The following is a 27,891-nucleotide window of genomic DNA, read 5'->3' on the forward strand; positions in this document are numbered from 1 at the left end:
TTAAGCAGTAGGTATGATAAGTGTGAATCACTTGGAGCCAATTTATATAGTTACACAGTTTCTTACCGATTACATTTACGTTGATTGTGCCAGTTACTGAACCCAGAACATTCACGAGAGTAACAGTGTACACGCCAGCATCTTCATGTTTACACTTGAGAAGCTCCAGGTGAACACGATTAAGTTCACATGTCAATGTCAGTCTGTCTTCAGTCTTTAATTCAGTGTCACCCTTTTTCCAGACCATTGATGGTTTCGGAATTGCTCTGTATGGGATTTTTATGTTCATCTTCTCACCCTCAACAACTACAATATCTTGAGTCTCGAGATCCATGGTTGGTGCACCTTTAAAATATTGAAAAATGGATTTAATACCAGTATCAGACCAGTGGGGAAAAAAAATAAGTGTACACACATACACACACACACACACTTTCATTCACAGTTAATAATTTAATAGTCCTTACTGTCAGGGTCTTTGGCAAAGACACTATCTGAAATTTCAGAGGGATCACTGACTCCAATAGCATTGATAGCACGAACTCTCAAAACATATTTTTTCTCAGGAATGATGCCTTCCTCAGCCTTAAACCTAAGCTCTTTGACAGGACGGGCATTAATCCTCATCCACTTCTCAGTTCCAGCTTCAGACAGCTCAACATGGTAGCCTGTGACTGGACTTCCTCCATTCTTTTCTGGAGCTTTCCATGTAATGTTGATGTGCTCTCTGCTGGCATCAACAATCTGGACTTCAATTGGGGGAGAAGGTGGACCTAAAAAACAACAACACATCAATTAATACATATTATGTGGTGTACATAATCATCTATCACTACTTGAGCATTAGTATGTGTTGCATGCTATGAATTAACGAAACATACTTATGGGATCCTCAATGACCATGAAAACAGTAGGTTCACTCGGGTGTCCAACTCCAGCTTCATTCTCAGCACGGACCTGGAACTGCACCTCACTGCCCTCATCAACATCAGTCACCCTGTAATTGCATTCAGGGCCAGATGTCTTTCCAGACTTTACCCAGCGTGTGCCTAACTTCTCTTTCTTCTCAATAACATACCTATTAAAAGAACAATTCATGAGACATTTGTTTTGCTTTGAACACCACGTACAAACACATAATTTTGTTTGCATTTAACAAAACCAATGTAAAATTTGTCCATACTTGGTGATGGGTCTTCCACCATCACTGTTGGGTGGCTCCCATTTCAGGTCAACATGTCTCTTGGATACCTCCACAACAGTCAACGCATAGGGTGGTCCAGGGGTTGCTAAAGAGGACATAAATGACACATTTTAATAAATAAATAAATAAATAAATAAATACATATATATATATATATATATATATATACACAGTTCAACTTACTGAAAGTATCCTTGGCCAAAACAGAGTCCTCTAGTTCACTGAACTCACTTACTCCAACTGCATTCTCAGCAGCAACACGGAACACATAGAGAGAGCCTTCATTAAGTGGAGTGACAGTATACTTGGTGTCTTTTACTGTGGTGTCCACAGCCTGCCAGGCCCTGCGTCTGACGTCTCTCTTCTCAACAACATAGTTGGTGATCGGAGAGCCACCATCACTGTCTGGTTCAGTCCACTTCAGGTCACAGTTGATTTTAGTAATGTTAACCACCTCAAGCCAACGTGGGGCATTTGGAGGATCTAGTCAAATGAGAATGACAAAAATAATATTATTATCATCATTGCAGTTGAATATAAAAATAAGAGAATGTATCATTTGAAAACTGGGGTTTGCAGTGCAATTAGACTTTTTATATCTTCATATAAACAATAATATTTACATTGACAATGGACACTGATCACGTTTACGATTAATATTCTGGTTAAGCCATTATTTCGTACTGTGCACAGTGCTTCTGTGCATTTTAAATGAACTCAAGTTATGGCATTGACATTTACATATTTATACATAATTAGAATATGACTAAATTCTGATATTGGATTTTTAATGAGCATGTAACTTGGTCAATACTTTGTTACGCAGTCCAAAAATACTATTAAATGTCATGCTTATTGATATATCTAGATCCTGATCCATGATATGATCTTGATATATAATTGTTTATTATAATGACCATAATGTTTAGACAAATCAGTTTTCAAACTTTCTGTCAACACTTACAAAGTCTCTCTTTGCATACAACAGGGTCACTTGGATCACTGGGTTCACTCTCTCCAGCAACATTGATGGCCTTGATTCTAAATGAATACTCTTGCTTCTCCATCAGACCCTTCAATAAATGCTCGGTTGTTGGTACATCCTCAGCTACACGAACCCATTCCTCAGTTCCACTCTTTTGAAGTTCAATTATGTAGGACTCAATCTTAGCACCGCCATCATGCTCAGGCCTGGTCCACTGCAGGTGTGCTGAAGTCTTGGCAATGTCTTTGATGAATGGTTTCCCAGGAGCCCAAGGAGGATCTAAAACAACAACATTTGAAATTCATGACTTTAAATTTTGTTTATTTAATTGCCTCAATGTTGGAAAATAAAACTGTAACTTACCAATTGGATCTTTAATCAAAATTGGGTCAGTCTCAGCACTTGGCTTTCCTGGTCCAGCAAGATTCTCAGCCAAAACACGGAACCTGCACTTCTTCTTTGTTGGCAAACCTTTCACCCTTAAAAGGTAACCTTATTTTGAGAATTTCTTTTGCCCTTCTTTCACCTTTTAAATGCAGACACAATGAAAACAATTATCCTACCTGTGTGTTGTGTCCTTAATTGGAAGCTTGTTACACCTGATCCATTTGTCAGTCTCAGGATCAAACCTCTCAACCCAGTAACCAGTGATGGGGCTTCCACCATCTTCATCAGGCTCATACCAAGTTAGAGTTACAGCATCCTTTGTGATATCAGAAGGCTGAACCCTGGTTGGTGCCTCAGGAGTATCTGAGTGACAAAGATAATTAATTTAGTAAATAAGTTGAGATAAAGAAACTTGTGAAAATGTATAATATTGTGACAAGTACACTTACCAAATGAATACTTTGCAACAATAGGCACATGCTCTGCAGGAGTCCCAATGCCATATTGGTTCTCAGCAGACACCCTGAAGACATATTCCTTCATAGATACCAGTTTGCAGGCTTTGAAAGCAGTTTGTTTTACTGTAGCAGACAGTTTCTGCCACTCTTCTTTATCTATGGGTCTCATCTCAACAATGTAATTGGTTATTGGAGAGCCACCATCATCTCTGGGGGCATTCCAGGCCAAACAGCAGGATTCATTGGTGATTTCAGAGATATCAAAAGCAGCCGGAGGGCCAGGTTTATCTGTTTTTCAACAAGATGAAAAGAAATTAATAAATAAAATTACTACCAATTTTTTTCAATTGCATTATGCTGAAATGACAGATTATGTAAAGCAACACCCTACCAAGAATGTTGACGTCAACCGTTGCAGTGGCACGGCCACTTGTATTGACAGCCTCAATGATATAGGTCGCTGTGTCAGATCTGGTTGTGTTTGAAATGGAAAGTGTTGAATGGCTAGGTTTTGTGTCAATGCTAATCCTATCCTCTGGTTTCAGGACATGGTCAGCCTTTGTCCATTTTACTCTTGGCTCTGGCTTGCCAAGCACATCAGCAGGCAGGTCAATCTTAGTTCCAGCCCTGGCAGTCAAGCCTGCAAGAAGCTTCGCATCCAGCTGGATCTCTGGTGGCTCTGTAATAAAATAAAAATGTGAATATAGCGGATTCTAAATACTATTTAACTATTATATCGGTGGATCTTGATCACTAACCTTTAGGATCCACAGCAAGGATCTCGTCTGTAGCCTTGCATGGTCGGCTGGCTCCAAGTCTGTTCACCGCTCTCACGCGATAGGCATACCATTGACCTTCAATAAGACCAGTCACCTGGAACCTGGGATATGTGTAATGAGACAGATTACAGATGTATCTGAATAATTATAACAATTATATGTTTTAGTTAAAGTATGTTCCATTACGGGGATAATCGTGAAGAATCATTACTCACTTAAGCTCAGGTATGGGATCTCCACAGGCTTCCCATTTGTCAGTGCCACGCTGACATTTATCAACAATGTAGCCCTTAACAGCAGCACCACCATCATATCTGGGAGGTTCCCAAAGCAGAAAGATGCTCTTTGCTGATTTGTCCCTCCATTTCAGGTTCTCAGGAGGATCAGGCACAGCTGTATTTCAAACAAGTTTCATACACTGTCATACTGTTTTTTATTTCATAACCCTCAAACTAATGGAATGATATTGTCAACACAGAATGATATTAAGTATTACAAAAACATTATGCCTGTGTGTAACACTTTTTAAGACTTACTGGCTGGGGAGGACACATTCACAGGTTCATCAATGTATGCTGGCTCTCCTGGTCCACATTTGTTGCAAGCAATAACACTGAACAAGTACTCCTTGCCCTCAATGACATCTGTGACAGTGTACTCAAGGTCCTGTACGCCTGACATCACCTGAAGTGTAGATGTTGTTAGCACCTAAATGTTTCACTGAGTGTACAAATAGTGTTAACAAGTAACTGTTAAAAACACCTCACCTTGACCCAGGTCTTGCGGGAAACCTCTCTTTTCTCAATATTGTACCCACTTACAGGGCTGCCTCCATCATACTCTGGTGCTTCCCACATTAGATGCACATGATGTCTGGTCACCTCTGCAACTTTGAAGTCTTTGGGTGCACTTGGACATGCTGAAAGATGCAAAAATAGGATTGTACATTAATTGTTGTGCAAAACCAGAAACAAGATATTAAAATGAAAATTTGCATACCAATAACATTGACTTCGATCTCTCCAGACATGGTCGTCACATCATTCTCCAGTTGTAAGGCATATGTTCCCTTGTCTGGACGCACACTTGGCGCAACAACCAGTTCGGTGAATGTAGGCTTTGTGACCATGGAAACACGGTCACCTGTGGTGAGCTCTTTGTCACCAAATGTCCACTTGGGTTTAGGCATAGGATATCCCGTAATAGGAACTCGGATGATAAGAGCATTGGGGACAATGACCTCCAGACCATTTTTAAAACCACTGAGGTCCATGGTGGGTCCCACTAAGGGCGGAAAAAGTAAATGAAAAAGCAGTTAAAATAATGTCTGTGTATTTTATCTGTCTTTTATATGGCTAAAGTTGAAATAGTTTACCATGAGGGTCATCGGCTAAAAGTGGCCCAATTGCATCAGCTGGATCAGACATTCCAGCAGCATTTTCTGCACAAACTCTGTAGTGATATTTCTGACCAAACTTCAGACCAGAAACCTTAATATAGGATATAGGACACATAAATGAACACATTGTAAAACAAAATAATCCTTTAATAAGATAATAAATTAGTATTGTTAAATTCAAAATTAGTCAAGATGACATACCCTGTAGTAAAGGTCAGGGCAAAGCCTAGCGTTACATCTCAGCCACTTGTCAGTGCCATCTTCACACTTCTCAATGATGTAGCCTGTAATCATGCTGCCTCCATTGCTAATGGGTGTTTCCCATGACAGCTGAACTGAGTCTTTGGTCTGATTTGTGTAGTTGAAGTTCAGAGGTGGACTTGGCCTCTCTGTGATAGGAAACAAAATTGAAAGTTTGACACTGGGTTTTGCAACAACTCAAGACATAATGAAAAACATATAAACCCTACTAACCAATGGGATCCATAATCTTCACTGGATCTGTGGCAGCACTTGGCTGGCCAATTCCAGCTTTGTTCTCAGCTCTGACCCTGAAGATGTACTCCTTGTTTTCAACAACATCACTGAGTGTGGCTGTGCGATCCTCAGCTTTGACCACCATAGCAGGCTCCCATTTCAGAGAGGTTCTGTCACGGAGTTCAATGATATAAGATGTGATCTCAGATCCTCCATCAGACAGTGGTGGTTCCCAGGACACAGTGGCACCTAACCTATTGACAACTCCAACCATAACCTTTTGAGGTGCATCAGGCACATCTGTTAGAAGTGAATAAAAAAAAAAAAATATTTTTTTAAATCTTTGATTAGTTGTTACAGTCTCAACTCTTACCACACAATCCGCTTGTTAAGTCATGATGTAAGGATGTACTGTTTTTGGGTCCAAGCTTCTACTCAGTTCAGTTGAAAATACGATTTCAACAGCCATTTGTGTGCTCCTTTTATTCACATCACACATTAAGCTAAGATTTTAAAAACTCACAGTGTACACTACAGTCTCAAGGCTGACAGCATCCCGTACACCAATATTTCAATGATTTATAAAAGATTAATCATTGTCTGGCCATCTGAGATTTCGGTATGGAAATAAGGTTAGGATGATGATTATAAACACAGTTTGTTGTTGGAAACCGTGGTGCATAACAGACTTAACAAGCGAATGAAGAAATAAACTAAAGCATAGCTCACCAAATTTGTTTTTGGCTTGAACTGCCTCATCTGTGGTAACAGTCTCTCCATTCCCAACTCTATTGCGAGCACATACACGGAAGAAATACATGTTGTCCCTCTGCAATCCACCAACACAATACTCTGGAATGTCAGCACGGTCTGTGGCCATTGTCCAGGTCTTGCGTTTGACATCTCGTCTCTCAACCACATAAGCCAAGATCTTGCTTCCGCCATCACTTTCCGGTTCCTCCCAAGCAAGGCTGACCTCACCATCAGCAGTGTCAACAACATGCAGGTTCTTCACAGGTCCCGGAACATCTACAAGCAACACTTTTATTAGACATCTAGAACATTTAAAATTGTCTGTACATCATCTAATTTAATTTCCTACTCACCAATTACATCCAGATTAATAAACGCCTCTCCTGTTCCATGTTTATTCTTTATGACAATCTTGTAACGACCCTGGTCTGACTTCTTTGGGTCCTTGAGCCTATATTCTGTTCGATCATTAGATGTGTCAATGTTTTGCCCTGGTAGACTGATGTCATTGTAAAACCATTCTGCCTCAGCACGAGGATAAGCATCGTAGGGAACCGTCATCACAAAAGGCTTTCCAGCATCTGTTACAAGGTTCTGATCTGTCGTCTTGATCTTTGGAATAGCTGTAAGGAAAAGTACAGGATATTAAAAAAAATTGTCCTTTATATGAAAAACCAAATTGCATTAACACTCACTATTCCTACCTGCAAGCTCAAGCTTGGCTCTGGCATCCTTCTCCTTGGCAACTATTCTGTATTCTCCCTGATCACGGGGTCTGATTTCACAGACCTGTAGTCTATGAACTTTGCCCTCACTAATCATCTGGTATTTGTCACCCTGGACAATGACCATGTTGTTCCTCATCCATCTGACCTCAACTCTATCTTTATTTAGTTCAGCCTCAAACACAATATCGGATCCTGGGGGCTCAAATACATCTGTGGGTGGTCTGATGATTTCCACTGGAATCTCTGTTGATGAAAGAAAAGAAAGATAGCATGAGCACATCAAATCATTGGGCAATACGAACATGGATACCAGAAATTGGCTGTGAAAAAAATTACCTTCAACAAAGAGACGTGCCCTTGATCTTTTATCTTCCACTCCACAGGCATATTCACATTCATCATCTGGTCTGCACTCTTTGACTACAAGCTTGCATTCTTTTCCATCTTTCTCCATATGATATCTAAGAAAGATCATGACATTAGCAAAAGTTTTCACGTTATCACAAAGTACTTTTTCATAGTTTCATGGTTCAAACCTAACCTGGGTCCTTCTCTGATTTCACGTCCGTTCCTGTACCATTTAACATGGGCTTTTTCCTTTGACAATTTGCAAGTGAACTCAGCATCCTCAAACTCTGTGATGGTTTGGTCTCTGAGCTGAGAAGCGAAATCGGTGGGTGCCTCACTGATGACCAGTTCTCCTGTGGACTTATCAGCGCCAGCAACTACAGTGTATTCACCTTCATCTGCAAGGCTGCAGTCCTTAATGGTCAAAGTGTGCTTGTCCTTGTCAACACGATACAGAATACGCTTGCTGAAAGTGACCTCTTGACCGGCCTTCATCCACTGGACTGTCACATTTGGTCTATTCACTTTGCAAGTGAAAGTAATGGTCTTCTTTTCCTCTATTTCACAGTCCTCTAGGGGCTCAATGATCTTGATGGCTTCCTCTGTGAATGCAAAAACAAAAAAAAACAAGTATAAACATTTTGCATATACTGCAGTCAAAATACACATGGTATAAAAGGTAGACATATAATAATGGCACACCTAGAACGTTGATGTTAGCAGAACACTTGGCCTGTTCTCCGCGCTGGTTTGTCAGTGTAATGGTGTAACTGGCTTCATCTGGCTTTTCTGCAGCTTTGATTCTCAGAGAGAACACAGTGTCTCTCTGAACCATAACAAACTTGCTACTCTCAAACATTGTCTCATTGTTCTTCAGCCATTTGGCTTTAGCTCCCTCTGAGTTCACCTCACAGTTAAGAACAATCTCTTGTCCTTCTTTTACTTGGGCATCCTTGAGGGGAGTGATTATCCTCAGTTTTTCTAAAGAGACAAAAGTACCAATTTTAGTCCAATTTAATACGATAATTCAAAATTGAACATTTGGACCTCTTTAACAAAAACACATTATAGAAAATATACTAAAAAAGAAAAACTTACCAATCACCAACAAGTCTGCTGAAGCCTTTACAGAGCCAATGTGGGCAGTGAATGCACCCTCATCTTTTAGCTCACAGTTTTTGACAATGAGCGCCCTCCTCTTTCCATCAATGACAATTTCATACTTGTCATCAGTTGTAAGTTCTTTGTCTCCTTTGAACCATTTAACTTCATAATTTTCCTTAGACACTGAGCAAACAAACTCAGCCTTTTCACCTTCAATGGCCTCTTGGTTTTGGGGCCTAGCAATGAATTCAGCTGCCAATTCTAAAGCAATACAGAGAGACAATTTTAAGTAAATCAATGCCTAATTAAATTATCAGTGAGATTATTACATGCATCAGGATGTCCACACCTTTTGGTCGGTAAACTTGAGATTACTGGATATGGATTTTGAAAAATATTTTTTAACAGAGTGAACTCACCAAAAGCAAACAAAATATTCTATAGCTTGGCATAAAAATATATATTCATTATAGAAATTTCAGTGACTTTTCAAAGCCTGGAAATCACAGTTTAAAAATTCCCATGACCATGGGAACCTTGAGCTTGCAGGAGTTTTTAATATAACAGTGAGTTTGTAATAATCTAAGCTTAAAACATACCACTGAGCTTTAGAGTTCCTTTTGTTTCTGAAGCAGGCAGTTTGCAGTGGTACTCTCCAGCATCATCCATACGGAGGTCCTGTATGATTAGAATTCTCTTTCTCCCATCTGCAACATGTTCATATCTACCACCCTCAGGGATCTCCTGGTCACCCTTGTACCATGTAACCTCTGAACTGGGTTTAGAGACCTCACAAATCATCTTAATGCTGTCGGTTTCTGTGCCCTCAACATTGGATAGGTTCTTTGTAAATCTAGCTTCCTCCTCTGCAAGGCAAAAGGAATTGATATTAATGTCTGTAATGTGATTGAGTGCTTGTAGAATTGATTGATTGTAGAATAATGACTGAAATAAAACCCACCGACAACTGTTAGCATTCCAGAGGATTTGGATGTTTTTGCGTCACATTCATATTCTGCCTCATCATCAAACACTGCCTTACTGATGATGAGAATACGCTGTAATCCCTTGGCAATAATCTCATACTTTTTGCCTTTCCTGATCTCAGCGCCATCTTTGAACCAGCGGACCTGTGCAACAAACAATTATGAATCAATACACTCTCAGCTTCTGTGCATGCTGTTGTTAAAGTAAAATTGCAAAACTAAAACTTGTTCAATTAAAGTTCTCACTCAAATTGCTATGCTAATAATATAATTTGTAATTAAAACAATATTCAATTATGAAAATGTTAACCAGACACAGTTTCACTAGTAGTCCCAGACTTTGGGGCCCAGTCCACACAGATTTCTGTTAAAAAATACCTTGGCACTTTCACGGGACAATTCGCATTCAAACTTAGCAGATTCCTTCTCCTTAACCTCAACATCGTGAAGAGGCTTAGCGAATTCAACAAATGGAGCTGAAAATAGATAGACATATTCATTATACAAATGCACTGTGTTGTTTATTTTATTTCTTTACAATACTGTAGTTGGCTTTATTCAAGTTTCTGCATGTCAGATTTTTTTCTGTAAACTTACGTTCAACATTTAAGAAAGCAGACGTCTTGAACTCCTTTGCATCACAGGTATATGTCTTGGAATCATCAAGGCTACAGTCCTTGATGATCAGCCTCCTTATGCGTCCCTCAGCCACCATCTCATACTTCTTGGTTTTACGAATTTCCTGTCCGTCTCTGAACCACTTGACATCAGCCTTCTCCCTGGACAGTTCACACTCCAGAATGGCAGTGGCTTCCTCCTCAACAGTCTGGTCCTCCAAGGGCTTGGTGAACTCAACTGGTGGCTCTGTGATATGTAATGTGGTAACGTGAAACTCTAAGCAACCTCTATTTATGCCCCTCTTGAAAACTACTGCAAAAACAACCTCTAACATTCATGTATATAGGAATACAAACATTACAGGTTTGCACAGGTTCATATTACAGTTAGTTAAAACTAAAACCATAAAAAAAAAAAAAAAAAATGATTTGACCTAGTTGCCAAGGCAGCATTTCTCATTCTCTAAAATAATAATGGAAATGGAAATAAGAATGACTAAAAACGATATAGACTTATATTTATATATTAGGGGTGTGACGAGATCTCGCGAGACTAAAATATGACGAGATTTCTCATTGAGTGAAAAGCTGTCTCGCAAAATCGCCATGACGGAGCGTGAGGGTGAAATTAGATTTAGCATAGAATATGCCACCGCTCCATTCACATTACATGCCTCCACTCTCGTTTTGCTGTTTCCATAAAAATAAAAACCATTGTAATCTATTGTACATGTCTTCTCTGTTCATTTATATGTTCAATTTGTGGAAAGGAGTTCAATTAGGAGGTCACACACAGCCTCAATCAGAAGTTCTGGAAGCTCATAAATCATGCACAGTAAGGTCTGAAGAGACTCGTGTGAAATCATCCAGTAGAAAAGCCAGTCAGTTTAGTTTGTGGCAAAACCTTTTACAGTTCTTGTATATTGTTGTATAATTGATAATATTATCATACTCATAAAGTAGAAGATTATTAGTTAAAACCTTTCAAAATGCTCCTACAGACTTTTTTACCAGTCATGAATTTTGTCATTGAGGATTTCTATAAAATATTGTGCAAAAATCTCATCTCATTTAGTTCTCGTGAACCCAATCTCGTGTCTCGTCTCGTGAGATAAGTGTCTCATCACACCCCTATTATATATATATATATATTTATATATATTTATATAGAATAAAAATGACAAAACACAACAAAATTATTAAAACTTTACAATTAAAATGAAAATTAAAAATATTAAAATAAAAACTATTTCAAAATAATAATAAGAAACTATAATAGGATCTAAATTATTCTAAAATACTAATTTTATCAGTGTATTTTGTTTATTTATTTAATTTACCGTTCACAGTAAGTTTGGCCTGGGTCACAAAGTCCTTTGCAGTCAGTTTCACTTCCCCAGCCTCTGTCATCTTGACATCTCTCAAAGTCAGGGAATGCAGTCTTCCTTCTATTCTCGTGACCACCTGCACACACCAATGTGGCATAGTTGTTGAGTGGGTTTATCAATTGCTCTTTTCCCATTTTTGCAACAACATTTCAAAAGCAAATATTAACACTATCCCCGCCATTGCGGAAGCTATTACGCATCTTCTGAAAGAGTACAGAATCTCTGGATCAAAACACAGGCGAAGAAGAAGCAGAAACAAGCAAAAGAAGCATTGCTTATGCACACGTAAAATAATGTGATCATCAAATGTTAAACAACAAATCAAACCTGCCTAACGTTACAGATTGAAATGTTGACAAATGAAGAGGTAGGTACAGAGCCCCTAAAGGGACATGGTGGTGGAAAAAAAATATGAGATGGGAGGAAATAAAAAGTCAAGCTCTGTGAAGCTTTGGGGTTGTTGATGGAAGCGGTCTACTCCATCTATGTTTTGATCATCATTCTGAATTCGATCCGGTCTTTGACAAAAATGATTTTCTCAGCTTTTTGTTCAAAATGTTGCTTTTTTAATTAAACTTACCCACATTCAAGTGCTGATAAAAAAGAAAGCATGAAGAGAGACTAAAAGGTTGTTTTTTAAAGCAGAGGCTCTGCTCTTTCTTTTGATATATTGCATGTTCAGATATTCCTATAACAAAATATTCTGGGGCCCATGAAAGTTTTGTGAAAATGATCAAAAATGCTGGCGCTGGCTGGCAACTTCTAAAAAATGCTGGGGAGGAAAGAGTTAAGGAAATGGCAAAATTAAAGAACATTTGATGCCTTTAGAAAACAGATCATTTTGTTCTATAATTTAGTTATCTGTTAAGCTATGTGAAAGAACAAATGCATTAGGAATGCAAAATATTAGAAAATATATTTTTTTATCAAATGTCTAAAGGATTATGAAGTTCACTATACCAGCACTTCAACAACACTCTTGAAGCAGTTAAAAATAACCATAAGGGCGCCTGCAGGGCAAAATGGCCCAGTGTTATCTCGAAACCAGCAAGTACTGCTGGAAGTCCTTATATGTAGAACATATTTCATACAGACTTTTCACTTGGAATTGTCACCCTAAAACAACAATATATACATACTATTTGTGTATATAGTTATATTACTATATACTACAGTTAGTATATAATGTATATGGGTTTAGACTTGTATAATTATGACATAACTTCAGCTGGAATCACAATAAAAACTTGAAAGTTTTGACTTGGATAAAGCTACATTGAAAATGGACCAATTAACGATTAAAGACTAAATTGCTGAAATCTAAAAAAAATGATCTTACCCTATCACTTGGCTCCATCTTTGTTGATCCAACAAACCATTCAACAGGAATATCTTCATATGAGAGCTCACAGTCAAAGGTGGCAGTCTCTCCAGCAGTGACAGTGACATCCCGAAGAGGTCGCAGAAGGCCAATTGTGCGTGCTTGAGAGGAAGAAAGGGCCATCCTTAATAATGCCAAGAAACAATCCTACTACTACAAGTTGTCATTGTGCTACAATCTGCAAGCTTGAAGTACTATTCAGTTTTCCAGTTTATCACACAGGGCTCTGCATCATTAACATATTGAGATTCCTTGCACTGCCAGTGGTCAGATAAACGAGGCATGTTTTGGCTCTGCCAATCACCCCCACCCACTCCTGATAAGGAATGGGGCTTCTAAAATAGTTTTGTTGGCTGCTGACTTATCCCCAGTTAGTTATCTGTTACTGTCACTCAACATTTTCTTTTTTAGTAAAACAAGAATGTAGGCTGGTTTGTTACCCAATGTAAAAAAAGGTTGCTAAAACAGGTTATTTTTGTTGTGAATAAATAATCTAACACAAGCCTAACACAAGTCATAAAGAATTTAAGAACAATCGTTACAGAGAATAATGTTGGCCAAATGCTTATTTTTTTGCACACTTATGACGATTCTCACCTTTAACTCTTAGCTGAGCAGTTGACTTAGCATTAGCAGCACCGAAATCTACACCACCAGCCATATCCATGCGGACATTGTAAAGGATAAGCATGTGCTTGGTGCCTTCCTCCTTAATTTCACAGTCCTGAGTGGAACAAACATTTAATTTAATGTTAAAAATATCACAAAGTATGTAAATAATATTTTAAAAATAATTGTACAACAACATGCATTGCAGGAAACCCTTACAGCAGACTGGTGCAGGGCATCTCCTTTCAGTTTCCAGCTTCCATGAACATCCTCCTCAGAGATTTCTGTCTCAAAGCGGGCAGTCTCTGTCTCTGTGACCTCCACACTGTACAGTGGACGGGTAATCTTAATGTCACGTTCTGCAGAGAACAGGAGAGGGGTAGAGACTAGGTTATAGTAGTTCATATTAATTCCAATCTATCAATCGATATATAGATGAATAAAAAAAATACATTAAAAAGATACATACCTTCAATGTTAAGCTTGGCTGTTGTTTTGTCAGAGCCGCAGTCACAAACGTAATCGCCAATGTTTGCCTTCTCTGCCTTCTTCACTGTCAGGATACGTTTCTTTCCATCAGCCTTGATGAGAACATTCTTAGAGGGAGTGATCTCCTTGCCATCTTTGAGCCATTTCACCTGAGCAGATGATTTGCTCATTTCGCACATTAGGACAACCTCATCCTTCTCAACTGCAGTGTAGTCCTGCAACTTGGTGGTAAAGTAGGCTTCTCCCTCTGTTGATATAGAAAAGAACATGACATTTTCAACATGTTTTACCAATATACAAAAATGTCTACGTAAGGGATGTAAAGCAAAATGAACCTATATAGAGTGTTGAAGACACCCTTTTTTCTATGGACTAGTGTGCCAACATCTTTAGCTTCCTCTATTTTAAGATCTCTGTTATCCACCTCATATTTCTTGTTGCTTGTTCTTTTGAGCGAGATTTTAATTTTTCTTGCTTTAGATGAGCATTCCTGAGCTTCTAGTCATCTATCAAATTGTTTATGCTTACCATAAAATTAATACTGAAAACCTCAGATGGCAATTTTCACTGAAGTTTGAAGTAGAAGTTTTGAGAGAAAAAAATCACAAGATGGCACTAGTTAGTTTTTGTAACTTGTGCTGGTAAAAATGTGAAAGAGACTGCAGAGTGACACAATAGCTATTGAAGCAGCACCAGTTTACTGTCATGAATGATAGCCAAATATACTGTTTAGTGGTGATTATACAAAAGGGTTTGACCTCTTAATGCCACAACTGACCCATTAGAATCAAGTTTCAAAAGATGCACGTATTTGGAAACATTATAAACACTTACCAAGTACAGTGAGCATTGCTTCAGAGCTTTTACCAAGAGCCTCAACTTTAATGAGAGATGTGTCATCAATAGACACCTCTTTGAAGGACAGAGTATGGATCTTGCCATCCTCGGACATGTGCACCACTTTGCTTGGATGCAAACGCACGTCATTCTTGTACCAGGTGACTGGAATTTTCTCATGAGAGAGTTCGATCCTGAATTCTGCAGTCTCACGCTCCTTAACGGTGACATCTTTAATGGGTCTGACAAACTCAAGACGGATGCCTGAGAGGAACAATAAATGCAGATCAGAAAAGGTTTGAAAGGAAATGAGAATACTGTGCATCATATACTGATTCTCATAACAAAAATATTTGTATTACCCTGAATAACAAGTTTGGCAGATGTTCTCTTGTCCTCAGCCTCAAACATGTACTTAGCCTCATCCTCGTACGCAGCAGATTTGACAACTAGAATATGCCTTTTCCCCTCTGCAAGGATTTCAATCTTTTCATCAGCCTTCAACTCCTGAGATCCCTTAAGCCAACGGATGACCTTAGCCTCTCTTGACAATTCAATTTCAAATCTTGCATCATCTTTCTCATAGACTTGTACATCGCTCAAAGGCATGACAAAAGAAATGGGCAAATCTATGATAAAGGTGCACAGAAAGATTAAATAGTACAGGAATAATTTACATTAAATACATTTTCAATAATATATATATATATATATATATAACTTAAAACATTATATTTTACACTACCTTTCACTTTAAGATTTGCAGAACACTTTGCATTCGCTCCCTGGAAGGTAACCTCTCCAGACTGGGAAACTTTGCAGTTGTAGAGTGTTAATGTATGTTTTGCACCATCCTCAATAATCTCAACATCCTGTTAACAAAAAGCACATAAGGAAAAATATTGTTAGTATTTTGCAAGATGTCTGTTAGAAAGATGATTTAATTCATTTGTTAATTTATTTATTAATGATGCAACTTTGCTTACAGGTGAAGAAGATAATACTTCGCCCTTCAGTTTCCATTGGCCATGGACATCATCTTCAGAGATTTCCACCTCAAAACGAGCTGTCTCACCATCAAAGAGCTCAATGCCATATATGGGTCGCACCACTTTGATGTCACGAGCTGAAATTCCATAATTTTTTTTAGAGCAAAATCAACAAATAAAACCCCATCACGCCCCTGAAAAGTTGCAATGTTTTCGCATTTTAAGAATATAACCTTTATTACTGACCTTCAATGTTCAAGTTTGCTGAAGACTTGTCTGTTCCACAGTCGCAAACATATAATCCTTTTTCTTTGTTCTCAACTTTCTTAAGATTCAGGATTCTTCGTTGGCCTTCAACTTTCATGGTAACCAACTTGGAGGCTTTGATTTCAATTTCATTGTGGAACCATTTCACAGGAACATCTCTACTGAGCTCGCAGTCAAATGTGACTTCATCTTTCTCGACTGCAGTGAAATCTTGTAACTTGACAGTGAAATATGCATCACCCTCTGTAAAAACAGGTTGCTGTGTTAATAATATTCAGAAACTAAAATATAATGAGTAACACTTTACACAAAAGGTTTTGTTGTGTGTGTGTGTGTGTGTGTGTGTGTGTGTGTGTGGGGGGGGGGGGGGGGGGGGGGGGGGTGGACAAGATTAGTTGATCAAATAAATGTAAGGGTAAAATAAAGGTAAAATTACCTATTACCAGCAGCTTAGCCATTGTGGATATTCCCTTAGCCTCTGCTTTTATTAGGCAAGTATCATCTAGTGATACTTCCTTAATTTCTAGTGTATGCTTCACTCCCACCATGCTGGTGAACACGGTTCTGCTCGGATGCACTTTTATTTCATTTTTGTACCATGTCACGGCGACATTCTCATGAGAAAGCTCAAGCTCAAATACAGCCGTTTTACCTTCCTTCACAGTTAGGTCCTTTAATGTTGAGGTGAAGTTCAGCCTCATACCTATGACATTTGTTCAGTGCATAACAAATTAACTATGGGTGCAAAAAAATGAATATACTATAAACTTGGAAAATGGGTGAATTTATTAGTGAATTTATTAGATTATTATGAAAGGTTTTTGTTTACTATTTACTATTTGTTAGACTACTCATTAATAAACACCCTTGTTAAATTTTGTCACAAAGCATTTTGACCAACACTTCACTAACCAAGATAATAACTAAGACTTACCCTCTACCATCAGTTTTGCTTTTGATGATTTGCCCAAGACCTCAATACTGTATTCTCCCTCATCCTCAAAGCCACAGTTATTAACAATAAGTATGTGTTTCTTTCCGTCATCAATGATTTCATACTTATTTCCTTGTGTAACAATATCAGAACCCTTAAACCAAATCACTTTAGGCACATCCTTATTGATGGTGCATTCAAACTTTGCCTGTTTCATTTCATGCACAGTAACGTCCTTCAATGGGACTGTGAATTCCATTTCCAACTCTGGTAGGTAAGAATGTACATTGTCCATATCGTCACTCATCTGCATTTGTAAATGTTCATTTTAATTTTTTTATGCTGTATAAAAACATTCATTGTTTTCTTACCTTTGACTGTGAGCATAGCACTTGTCACAGCATTCAGAGCTTGGTATGTAACTTCACCAGCCTGATCAAGCTGAACATTTTTGATAGAAAGGAATCGTTTGGTTCCCTCAGATCTGATGTCACATGTCTAAAATAGAAGAAAATTGTGAATCAGCAAAATTGCCGAACAATGTGCTTTAAAAAAAGCAGAACACTATCATTTTAGTAGTATTTTGTGTAAATATCTGTTTAATTGAATTTGATTTAATTGAATCGTCACCCTAATTGACAGATGAAGAATGCTTTTTTTTTATAAAACCGACTTAATTCATCTGATAGTTATCTAAAAAAATAAAGATACCACTCCCTTAAATAACTTTAAGTGGTTTGTTTTTTAGTTTTTTTTCTTAGTAGCTTGTATTGTAGCTAACTACATCTCAAAATGGTGAGCTTGGCAATTTATAGCTTTTAGCCAGGGAAGCCACAGTTTCAAAGTAGTTCCCCAGAACTGGGAATGATTCATTTTGTAGCACTCTTGAATAAGGTCTCACCGGGGATCTTGTCAGAACCTGCCCTCTAAGTTTCCATTCTCCAGGCACGTCATCTTCTGAAATTTCAGTGTCAAAGTTGGCCTCTGTTTTCTCAACCACCTCCACACTAGCAAGAGGCTTCAAGATCTCAGCTTCACGTTCTGAATAGAGATTAAAAGGTTTATATACAACATATTAAGATGGATACATAAGCAGAAATAAACACTTCTCAGTTATTGTTTTGTTTGCTTTTACATACCTCCAAGTGTTAGTTTTGCTACGTATCTGCGGCCTTCAACCTCCACAGCATATTCAGCAACGTCATCAGGCTGGGCATTTTTGACCGTAAGAGTGATCTCTTTACCCTCCTTCTTCACCTCAGTCTTATCAGTAGGCTCATTAGGAATTTCATCATTACCCTTGTACCACTTCCAGTTAGGTGTGTCTTTGAAGAGCTCACCCTTAAATGTAGCAGCGGCTTTGGGTTTCACATGCTGGTCCCGCAAAGGTTTCACTAACCAGTCTCTTACAATTTCTGTTGAATACAGACATGGCTTAATTCATACCAGCTCTAAATTTAACAAAGACATTAAAGTAAAAAAATAAAACAAATTAAAATAAAATACATACCGATAACTTTGACATTAGTTTGAGTTTTTATGTTTTCACACTCGCATGAGTAAACACCAGCATCATCTTCTTCGTTCGCGTCCTGGATTGTGATGGCACGCTGTAGTCCAATAACGTTGATTTGAATTTTGCCCGGAATTTCCTTGATCTCTTTTCCATTCTTTTTCCAGACCACATCTTTGTCCTTGCTCAACTCACAGGTCAAATACATTGGCTGCCCCTTAAGCACGGAGGTCTCTTCTTCCAGATTCTTTGTGAATTTCACAGGTAATTCTATATGAGATGAAAGAAGAAATGCTACTTTAACAATCATACATTATTAGTACCAACATATTAACATTAATTTACTTTTTATTAGAATTTTTAATTGAATAGAAATGCTTTGAGGGATATCAGTCACAAATACCTTCTACAACAAGTTTAGCTGTTGAGGTCTTCTCTTTGTTGCCCAGCTTTGCAACACATGTGTACTCTCCAGTGTCTGAAAGCTGTACATCAATGATTTGCAGTTTGCGGTCTTTGCCATCAGATGTGAATTTGTGCTTTGGACTCTCCCTTAGATTGCTTCCATCTTTCATCCAGGTGGTGATAGCCGTAGATGGAGAGATCTGGCACTCAAATACAGCTGAGGAGCCGATTGACTCAGCCTCCTGCAACACAATGTCCTGGAGCTCCTTCACAAATTTCAAGGGGACCGCTTTGAGCTGGAAACCAAATGGTGAATCTCCAGGAGGCTTGTCACCTCCACCACCAGGTTTCCCTCTACCCCTTCCACCATCACCAGGAGAAGGAGTTTGTCTCGCTACAATAAAAAGAAAAAATGTTAAATATTTAGTTATTTCATTATGGGGAAGTGTAATTTCAAATTATACATACATGAATTCAAAAAGAACAAAAACAAACACTTGCAATGTAAAATGATAAATGCATATTATGAATGTACAGTATATTATGAACGTACGTCTTAGTCCTCTGCCTCTGCCTGGAGCTGGCTCCTCTTTTGGTTTTCCATCTGTTTGAAATATTGTTATACTAAGCAAGGCTTGAAATGGTAAAAACACAAAGGTCTGAAATGTTTGGTTGATAAATTATATATACCTTATATAATATATGTGAGCGGATTAATTAGACAATAAAACACAGTTTGACAAATTTGAATAAAGTTTGAAAAACACAGCTCAGGACAAATGACACCCACAACAAAAATTACAAATGAAGACGAAGGAGTGAAAATGATACTGACAAACAGTTTTAAGACCAGACAAGAACAGACACACAACATTTTATCAAGAGTTCTTGATCAATCAAGAACGAAAGAACGAATGAATCAAGGGAAGGACAAACATCAAACATCAAAGACAATTGAACACTCGAAAAAAGAAGACACTTGTTAAAGGGTTATAATGAAGGTTGGGTTGAGTGGATATTATTTGGAACGACTGTAGGGAGCCATGAGATACCAATGGTAAGCTTTTGGTGATACCATCTCACCTTTCTTGTCACCCATTCCTGGGGTTTCAATGGCCCCATCCTCCAAAACATCATCAAAGGTTTCGGATCCATAACTGTCCCTAGGAGCAAGTTCCCATCCCCAGGTTTCTTCTTCTTCATCATCCACCACCTCATGAACTACCTCTTCTTGCTGTGTAGGAATCTTTTGTAGATGCAGCACGCTTGGAGACAACTCCTTCACCAATGGCACTTTGTCTTCACTTGTTTTCAAAGGAGGATCCTGAGTAGTCTTTTCTTCTTTGGGGGAAACTGTCTTTAAGACCTTCTTCAGGATTACAGACTCAAGTGAATCTTTTGGTGAAATCTTCTTGGGTGATTTTGCACTAGACTTTCTTTCCATTGGAATGGATTCAGTGGGTTTAGATTTTGGTATCTCTGCTTTTGGTGAAGGTGTCTTTTTCAGCTCTTCTGTTATTTTTCCCTCCATTTCCTTTGGTGGACGAACAATCTTTTTTGACATTGCTGGCTTATTATCATCATCTTTTGGACTCTTTTTTGTCAGTGAAGTGACTTGAGGACTAGGTTTATCTACCTTTGGTGAAGTAATTTTCTCTGCAATTATTTTTCCTTTTACGGGTTTCAGTGATACCTCTTCTTTTTTTGCTTCATCCTTTGGAATAATTCCATGGTTTTTAGTTATTGCCTTCTCTTCCTTGGGACATTCCTGTGTTGTCTTTTCTGGAGTAGTAGTAGTAGTCATCATGGGGAGATGCTCATGAGGTGACTCTAGCTTTTTGATCTTTTCAGGCTCTTCATATGTTTTTTCACTTTTTCCGGGTTCTTTTACCGGGATGTGAGGTTCCTTCAGGATATGATGTGTTTCCGGCCTCTCTGGATGCTTAATATCTACAGGCTTTTTCTCTTTTTGTTCTTGAGTAACCTTTTCAGGGGTTACATCAGCATGAGATTCTTTGGAAAATGGTTTCAGTGTCACAGTTTCTGGCTCCTCGTCCTGTGGTAGAATTCTGTTTGATTTCTCTGGAAATTTCTCATGTTCCTTGGAGATTTCATCTTTAGCCACAGTAGGTTTTGGCATTACGGATTCTTTAGCTGTTTGATCTGTAAGCGTCACTTCTATCTTCTTCTTTGAAACAGGTTCATCCTTTATGAGTCTTTCATGTTTCTGGACACCAATACTACCTTCACTCTTCTTTATGTTGCTGTCTTTCTGTGGACCTACAACAGCTTTATCCGATTTTACAGTTTCCTGTTCTTTCTCAGTAGATATTGATTTGGTTACCTTTTTCAGACTTGGCTGTGGTATCAAGGGTTCCCCTTCCATTGTAATTTTAGTTTCTTGTTCACCCGTATTTTCTACACCTCTTCCTCCTATTTCAGGAGTAATCACTTTCTGCTCCCACACATTCTTGTACTGTTCTATCTTCTTTCCCTCCCCCTTTGATATTTTGTCTGTTTTTGTGGCAGTTTCATATGACCAAGTATCTTTTGTGATTTCATGACTGCTGGTGAGTTTGACTTCATTAACAGCCTTTGAATTCACCATCTCCTCTCCAACTATTTCAGCTTTCTCAACTTTCTGGAGAAGTTGTCCTGCTTCTTTTGGTGGTTCTTCATGCTGAATCTTCTTGACTACCTTAAGTGATATAACTTCCTGATCTTCCTGATGTTCTTTTGATCTTCTGGTAACTTTCTTTATGGTTGGCATTTCCAATTGTTCCTCTTCCTTGATGTGAATTTTACTCTTTCGTTTAAGAAGTGCTTGTGTAGTGCTAGTTGTTTCTGAGGCGATAAATGTCACAATATCACATGACATGGACAGTACAATCAGCATGACATAAGACACCTGTACACATATCACACAGAAGGGTTGAAGCTAAAGTCATCAGTGTAACCTTCATGGAAAACTATTCACTTTTTTTATGAGGAATTATAATGTAGGAATTAAGATTAAATTAACATCAACCCTAATAAATAGCACTGACCCAAACTGTACAGCACAAAAAAAGAAAAAAATATAGCAAGAAAAAATAACAACAAAAAAATAAGAAAACAAAAATGAGACAAAACAAACATAACAACAAGCAGACATATAAAATGTGATGCCTGACTAACTGATTTTAATATGTTTGATCATTAAACCTGGGAATATTAATTTATGCCATTTAGGTCACACAGTAACATACCTTTGGGAGCAGGTCCAGGAGCTGTAACAGGGCCCTTGACTGCATCTGTTTCAGAGATCATTTCAGATTAAACAGATACCAACACACATACAAGTCAGAATGAGAATGCACTAAAACATTTAAATTCCGGCATCATTTACTCTCCTTGGGCCTCATATATAAAATGAACATACAACAGAAAACTGGGTGTATGGCCATTTCAACACAAAACTTGGCATTTATCAATATGGACACGAGCGGTGGCTACGATCAAATCTCACGTCAGGTCTCAGCTCGTGTACACAAGTATTTGTGGCGAACTGTATTTTATTCATAGAGAGCATTTTCTCATTTAGATTATTTTCCTGAGGCTCATTAATCGATCATTAACCGTTAAAGATTGTCAAATTAAAATTATAGATGGGTGTCTGTGACCCATTAAAAATACCACAAATGTTGTTGTTGTTTTTTCAGGGGTTTAGTTTTACATGCACAAATAGCAGCATAAACAACAGAACATGAGGATTCACACATCATCACATCACGCAACTGCAGCGCAGAATAAAAACTAATTAAAATGAACTAGGCTTTATAAAAGTAATAAAATATATAGGACTACATAAAATATATTTCACTTAAAGAATAAACAGATTATCAAAAGAAAATAAACTGTGAGACAAGTAGTATAAGCTATGCTCGTTTTTTGTGACACTCTTAACGCATTGTAGTTGTTTTCTTTATCTTTATTTTTTTTAATCCAGCTGATTGCGCAGGTGCCTGAAGCGCGCACAGTGCTGCACACACAGTTTTAGCGTTGCTAACTTGACATTTTAGCCATTCATCATCAAACTAAAATGCAGTCAACTAAACATAAAAGTTACACTGCTCAATTTAAATGGTCCGCTGTAAAATCAGTGTGCCCAGCGCCCAACCAAACACATTTTTGCGCAAATGAAGAATGCTGTTTTACTTGGATATTGGAACACGAGTGAAATACAAAGCATTGTTTACATAATAATAGTTTAGCAACCAAAATGTTACATGGCAAATACGGAAACATATTTTGGATTCTTGCCAAATGAGAGAGGTGAGCCCATTGTTTATAATGAATGCCACTATAGCCTAATTTGTGTTTTATTTTATAGTTTAATACATAATTTATAGATACTTATTTTTCATTCTTGTTCTGTTTCTAAATACAGTTAAATTTGAAGAATTTGTTGTGGAGTGAGGGGAAAATAGCCTAGTTTATAGTGTTTATAATGTTTGTAAATGTTTCGTTTTATTTACCGGTATCTAATATACTACTGTACATATAAATTTATATATTTGATTGCAATTAACGAGGTTAATGGGTGTATTTTAGAGTAAGATCAATTTCTCTTTCATGAGATTACTTCCTCTTCTTGGTCGGGTTTCTTTTCTCCATGTCGTAAACTCTTAAGGGCGAGGCTTCTAAACCATGAATTTTTAGGGACGCGATATACAAATGACACATTTATCGCCACATTTATCAACATACGATCATTCGTATGATCAGATGGGATTGGCATTTGGCAGCATACGAATGTATCAAATCACACGTGATCCCTGTCGTAAGATTATTTCTGCACTCGGATCTGCACTCGTTTCTACGTTACAAATGGAAATGTTTATAATATTATACCCTGCTGCTCTTTTCTACTCAATGAAAGTAAATGGTGACCATGGCTGTTAAATTTTCAGAAATTCACTTCAATTTCAGGCTTTTCTTTAGATCATATGGCTTTATAAAACTATGAATATAAATACATATCAAGTCATATAGACTACTTAAATGAGGCAATTTTGTGTCAATATTTTCTGGAACTTGACAGTCCCTGGTCCCTATCCCCTATCATGGTATAGAATACAATATAGAATACAATTCTACTAAAAATCTCCATTGGAGTTTCATGGAAGAAAGAAAGTCATGCAGGTTTGAAAAGGAGGTGAAAATGAGTAAATAGGTGAATACTTACTTTAATTTTACCATTGTAAATGTGCATACTAGTCTAAGGTACAGTATATGTTTAAACAAAGTGGAATACAAAAGTAGACAACTCACATCCATAATTGATTAAGAAACATAAAAACAATGTCAAATTTTGTATTTTAAGACAAACATGTAAAAACACGACAAGATTTAAAGGATACTTTAAAAAGTATAATGCACAAACTAAAGACCACAAAGACACATTAAAAACACAAGGGAACACCAACAACAATAACAATTGATACAGAAGACATGAAAACAGAGACTCTACCTGTGGGTGGAGACACTTTCTGTTCAATTGGAGTTGCTGTTGGCTTTGGTGCCACAGGAGATGGTTCCTTTTCAATAGTTGGCTCTTTAAATAAAATAATACCACAATCACAACCAAAAATAGAGACGACAAAGGTGGAATTAAGATGTTATTTAAATGGACAAGGAGGACATTTAAAGTAAAACACAAATAAGAACAATCACACATCATACCAAAGACTATAGGACCAGCAAAAAATTGCCAGTTTTGCTTTAAATACCTTTTGGAGGATATATTGTTTTATGTTCTACTGGAGCCACAGTTGGCCTTGGTACTTCAGGAGCTGGTTTCTTTTCAACAATTGGCTCTTTAAATAAAACAATGCCATAATCACAAGCAATAAAAACAAAGATAAGATTAAAGACAAGGACCATGTAAAGATCATTAGACTAACAAAACAAGCAAACACATACCAAAGACTGACAAACAGACCAGAAAATAGTTCTACCACAATGTGACTTTGAATAACTTTGGAAGGAGGCATTTTTCTGTTTAACTGGAGCCACACTTGGCTTCGGTGCCTCAAGTTTCCTTTCAACAGCTGGCTCTTTAATTAAAACAATACCATAATAATAATCCAAAATAATAAAGGCACATGTGGAAAAATGTGTAACTGGACTGGTCAAAGAACATTTAAACATGACAACAAAAGAATATATGAAACAAACATTATCAAAGAAGTGTTTCTTCCAGTTTTGCTGTATACCTTTTGATGGAGGAAATATTTTCTGTTCAACTGGAGCCACAGTTGGCTTTGGGACTTCCGGTTCAGGTTTCTTTACTAATTCCGGTTCTTAAAATAAAAGTAAGCCATGATCACAATCAAGAAATAGACCCTGAACATTTACAGATGAGCATACAGACACATTTTCACATACTGAACAAAGAACTGAAGAGTAATAGCACCAAATCTCCCAGCCTTTTAAGAACTATTTGTAGGTGAAACAACTTTTGACACAGGAGCTGTAACAGCCTGGGTCTTCTCGTCTAATTAAGAACTATAACATATTCAAGATACAAGAAGCTAAAGAGGAACTTTAGCAAAAAATGCAAGCACATGACTTTTAAGACATTAAGAAAACCACAATTGCCTTTTCGGCAAATAATTCAAGTAAAGATTGCAATATACCAGTTGAGGCATTTGCTGAAGATTATAAGGTTTACCTCTTTCAAGTACTTTACGCACTTCCTTCAACTTAGTTCCATTTTCTTTTGGTTTTACTAATGGTGTTATCTCTGGTGATATCTGAGGGGTTTCCTCCTTTGATCTGTTGTTTTCATGAACAGACTGTTGTAAGTGAATATACTCTTTCTTGTGAACTTCTATTTCTCTCTGAATGGCCATCTCTTTTCTGGGGGTGTCTTCTCTCTTTTGTAGAGGCATATCTTCCGTTTTTTTCTTTTCATCTGGCATTATTTCTTGACTTCTCAGTGACGACTCAATGCTAAGTATCACCACAGCTTCTGGAGAAGTTTCAATGTTCTCAATATGCATTTCTTGCTTTGATGATGTTGTCTCGGGTATCTCCTTTATTTGTATCAGCTCAAAAGAAGATTCTAGCTTCCGGGAAACCTCTGTTTCAACTATTTTCAAATCTTCAGGAGCTAATTCTCTACTGTGATGACTCACATCCATCCTTACAATATGTTCTTGAAGAGACAAAATTTCCTCAGGTTGATGAGGCATGCTTTCACTCTCTTCCGCAATTTCCTCCTTCAAAAACATTTCCTCCATGTAAATCTTCTGAGTTGCTTCCACTGTGTAGGGAATTTGGTCAGTTTTCTCTTCAGAAGCTGCAAAGACTTTAAAGATTAAAGATTTTCAAGATTGCACCATGCAGCGGTGGTAGAAGAGTTTTCAACAAAACATGCATACCAACATGAAACATCAAAGGGTATGTTAACATATTTCCATACTTTAATCTAGAAAGGATAATTTGTTATAAAAGAGAAAGGATCTTAAAATATCATAGTTTAGGGATTATCTTTATTTTGGCAGTACAGTCAAAATGCAACTCTTTTCTCTGGCTTGGGTTATTGAAGGTTCTTTAAACTTATTTACCTCATAGCAGATTAATATTTATTAATAATGTAAACAAATATTTTCCAGCTAACTATGATTAAAATGTTAATAATGGTTACCCTGTAAATAGTGGGACTTCTGTTTTTTGTACCACAAACAGATCTAGTAATGCAGAGATACACATTTAATTTGTATATCCCACGACCAACCAAGCATACCTTTGGCTAGGGGCATCTCAGTCTCCATTTTAGCTTTAGTCACAGGCTTTTTCTCAGATGGTAGTTCAGCAGCCTTTACTTCAACCGCTTTGTAGATATAAAAATGTTACCAGACAAAGAACAACACATTAAGAAGAGTAAATAAGATCAGCAACACTTTTAAGAGAGTTTGTACTGATTGCTACCCCCATTATTGCAGGGCATATTTAAAGAGTTTAATATGAAGATTTAATGATACCTTTCTCTGGATGACCCTCCTTTTTGTGGGCAAGTGCTGGCTCACTGATTTTAGGGGTTGGTTCACTTATTGGTGGCACTTGCTTTTTAGCTTGATCTGCTTGCAGTAACTCTGAAGGTTTAGGGGAAGTTTCAACGTTTCTGACTGATTCTGCTTGGGAAACTTCTCGGGAAGGTGGCTTTCTTGGTTCAACTATAACTTTTGGTGGAGCTGATGTGACTTCTTGTTTTCTAACTGGCTCAGGAGGCTGGCTTTGTGTAGGTTTAAACTGTCTAGCTGGCTCTACACTTGATGGCTCAGAGAGGACAGGCAAATGATCTTTGATAGATTCTTCTTGTAGTAGTGTAGAGGCTTCTTTCTTTGGTGGCTCAGCAGCAACAAGTGCAGGCTCTGGTTTTCTATCTAGCTTTACTTTTGGTGCTTCTATTTCCTTCATCTCCACAAGAGCTTCAAAAGAACACATATGTGTTATACAGTGTAATATCATAAAAAGATATGCATTCACAGTAGAATGCAGAAGATCATATAATAAAAAGAATCAATTAGTAGATCAAGAGAAGAGTTACACATGCATTCCAAGAGCACCATTTTTGGTGACAAAGCTTTTAACAGACAACAAACAAAAGTGAGACCGTGGTTTGCAAGAATTATACTCAATAATTGTGCTTCTTAACTATTGAGATTTAAGAGTTACCTTTTATTTGAGTAGTGTCTGGCTTTAGAGGTAAAGCCTCATCTTTTTTAATAGCTAAGGATGGTTGAGGTGCAGCTTCTGGCTTCTTTGGAGCATCGGGTTCTTTTAAAGAACAAAAAACAAAGTAGCA

The 27,891-nt window shown here is 37.6% G+C and overlaps 1 protein-coding gene across 20 annotated transcripts in view; it reads right to left on the minus strand.

Moving 5' to 3' along the window:
- ttn.1 (titin, tandem duplicate 1) overlaps positions 1-27,891 on the minus strand; it is a 134,786-nt gene that overhangs the window by 68,895 nt on the left and 38,000 nt on the right. For 15 of the 20 annotated variants that reach the window (XM_082176635.1, XM_082176628.1, XM_082176634.1 and 12 more), the window contains 56 exons: positions 27,762-27,863; positions 27,068-27,514; positions 26,830-26,916; positions 25,753-26,391; positions 25,295-25,381; positions 24,809-24,895; positions 24,550-24,633; positions 22,286-22,330; positions 20,121-21,881; positions 19,591-19,641; positions 19,036-19,431; positions 18,630-18,902; positions 18,259-18,534; positions 18,021-18,160; positions 17,491-17,617; positions 17,120-17,386; positions 16,622-16,888; positions 16,165-16,428; positions 15,916-16,055; positions 15,675-15,801; positions 15,292-15,558; positions 14,927-15,193; positions 14,073-14,339; positions 13,823-13,962; positions 13,592-13,718; positions 12,953-13,095; positions 11,566-11,689; positions 10,206-10,472; positions 9,987-10,084; positions 9,584-9,752; positions 9,222-9,488; positions 8,617-8,883; positions 8,221-8,499; positions 7,712-8,120; positions 7,507-7,631; positions 7,147-7,413; positions 6,796-7,065; positions 6,419-6,718; positions 5,687-5,989; positions 5,414-5,601; positions 5,189-5,303; positions 4,813-5,097; positions 4,581-4,732; positions 4,350-4,497; positions 4,029-4,206; positions 3,793-3,914; positions 3,426-3,713; positions 3,026-3,322; positions 2,753-2,939; positions 2,553-2,668; positions 2,169-2,468; positions 1,388-1,687; positions 1,184-1,289; positions 882-1,078; positions 468-773; positions 67-345 (listed from right to left, as the gene is read on the minus strand). In XM_082176635.1, the coding sequence (XP_082032761.1) occupies positions 67-345; positions 468-773; positions 882-1,078; positions 1,184-1,289; positions 1,388-1,687; positions 2,169-2,468; positions 2,553-2,668; positions 2,753-2,939; positions 3,026-3,322; positions 3,426-3,713; positions 3,793-3,914; positions 4,029-4,206; positions 4,350-4,497; positions 4,581-4,732; positions 4,813-5,097; positions 5,189-5,303; positions 5,414-5,601; positions 5,687-5,989; positions 6,419-6,718; positions 6,796-7,065; positions 7,147-7,413; positions 7,507-7,631; positions 7,712-8,120; positions 8,221-8,499; positions 8,617-8,883; positions 9,222-9,488; positions 9,584-9,752; positions 9,987-10,084; positions 10,206-10,472; positions 11,566-11,689; positions 12,953-13,095; positions 13,592-13,718; positions 13,823-13,962; positions 14,073-14,339; positions 14,927-15,193; positions 15,292-15,558; positions 15,675-15,801; positions 15,916-16,055; positions 16,165-16,428; positions 16,622-16,888; positions 17,120-17,386; positions 17,491-17,617; positions 18,021-18,160; positions 18,259-18,534; positions 18,630-18,902; positions 19,036-19,431; positions 19,591-19,641; positions 20,121-21,881; positions 22,286-22,330; positions 24,550-24,633; positions 24,809-24,895; positions 25,295-25,381; positions 25,753-26,391; positions 26,830-26,916; positions 27,068-27,514; positions 27,762-27,863 (13,587 nt within the window). The remainder of the gene's footprint in view (positions 1-66; positions 346-467; positions 774-881; positions 1,079-1,183; positions 1,290-1,387; positions 1,688-2,168; positions 2,469-2,552; positions 2,669-2,752; positions 2,940-3,025; positions 3,323-3,425; positions 3,714-3,792; positions 3,915-4,028; positions 4,207-4,349; positions 4,498-4,580; positions 4,733-4,812; positions 5,098-5,188; positions 5,304-5,413; positions 5,602-5,686; positions 5,990-6,418; positions 6,719-6,795; positions 7,066-7,146; positions 7,414-7,506; positions 7,632-7,711; positions 8,121-8,220; positions 8,500-8,616; positions 8,884-9,221; positions 9,489-9,583; positions 9,753-9,986; positions 10,085-10,205; positions 10,473-11,565; positions 11,690-12,952; positions 13,096-13,591; positions 13,719-13,822; positions 13,963-14,072; positions 14,340-14,926; positions 15,194-15,291; positions 15,559-15,674; positions 15,802-15,915; positions 16,056-16,164; positions 16,429-16,621; positions 16,889-17,119; positions 17,387-17,490; positions 17,618-18,020; positions 18,161-18,258; positions 18,535-18,629; positions 18,903-19,035; positions 19,432-19,590; positions 19,642-20,120; positions 21,882-22,285; positions 22,331-24,549; positions 24,634-24,808; positions 24,896-25,294; positions 25,382-25,752; positions 26,392-26,829; positions 26,917-27,067; positions 27,515-27,761; positions 27,864-27,891) is intronic. The other 5 variants (XM_082176639.1, XM_082176637.1, XM_082176645.1 and 2 more) reach the window with 5 other exon arrangements.

Source organism: Leuciscus leuciscus, assembly GCF_965113295.1.
Source record: "Leuciscus leuciscus genome assembly, chromosome: 7".
NCBI lineage: Eukaryota > Metazoa > Chordata > Actinopteri > Cypriniformes > Leuciscidae > Leuciscus > Leuciscus leuciscus.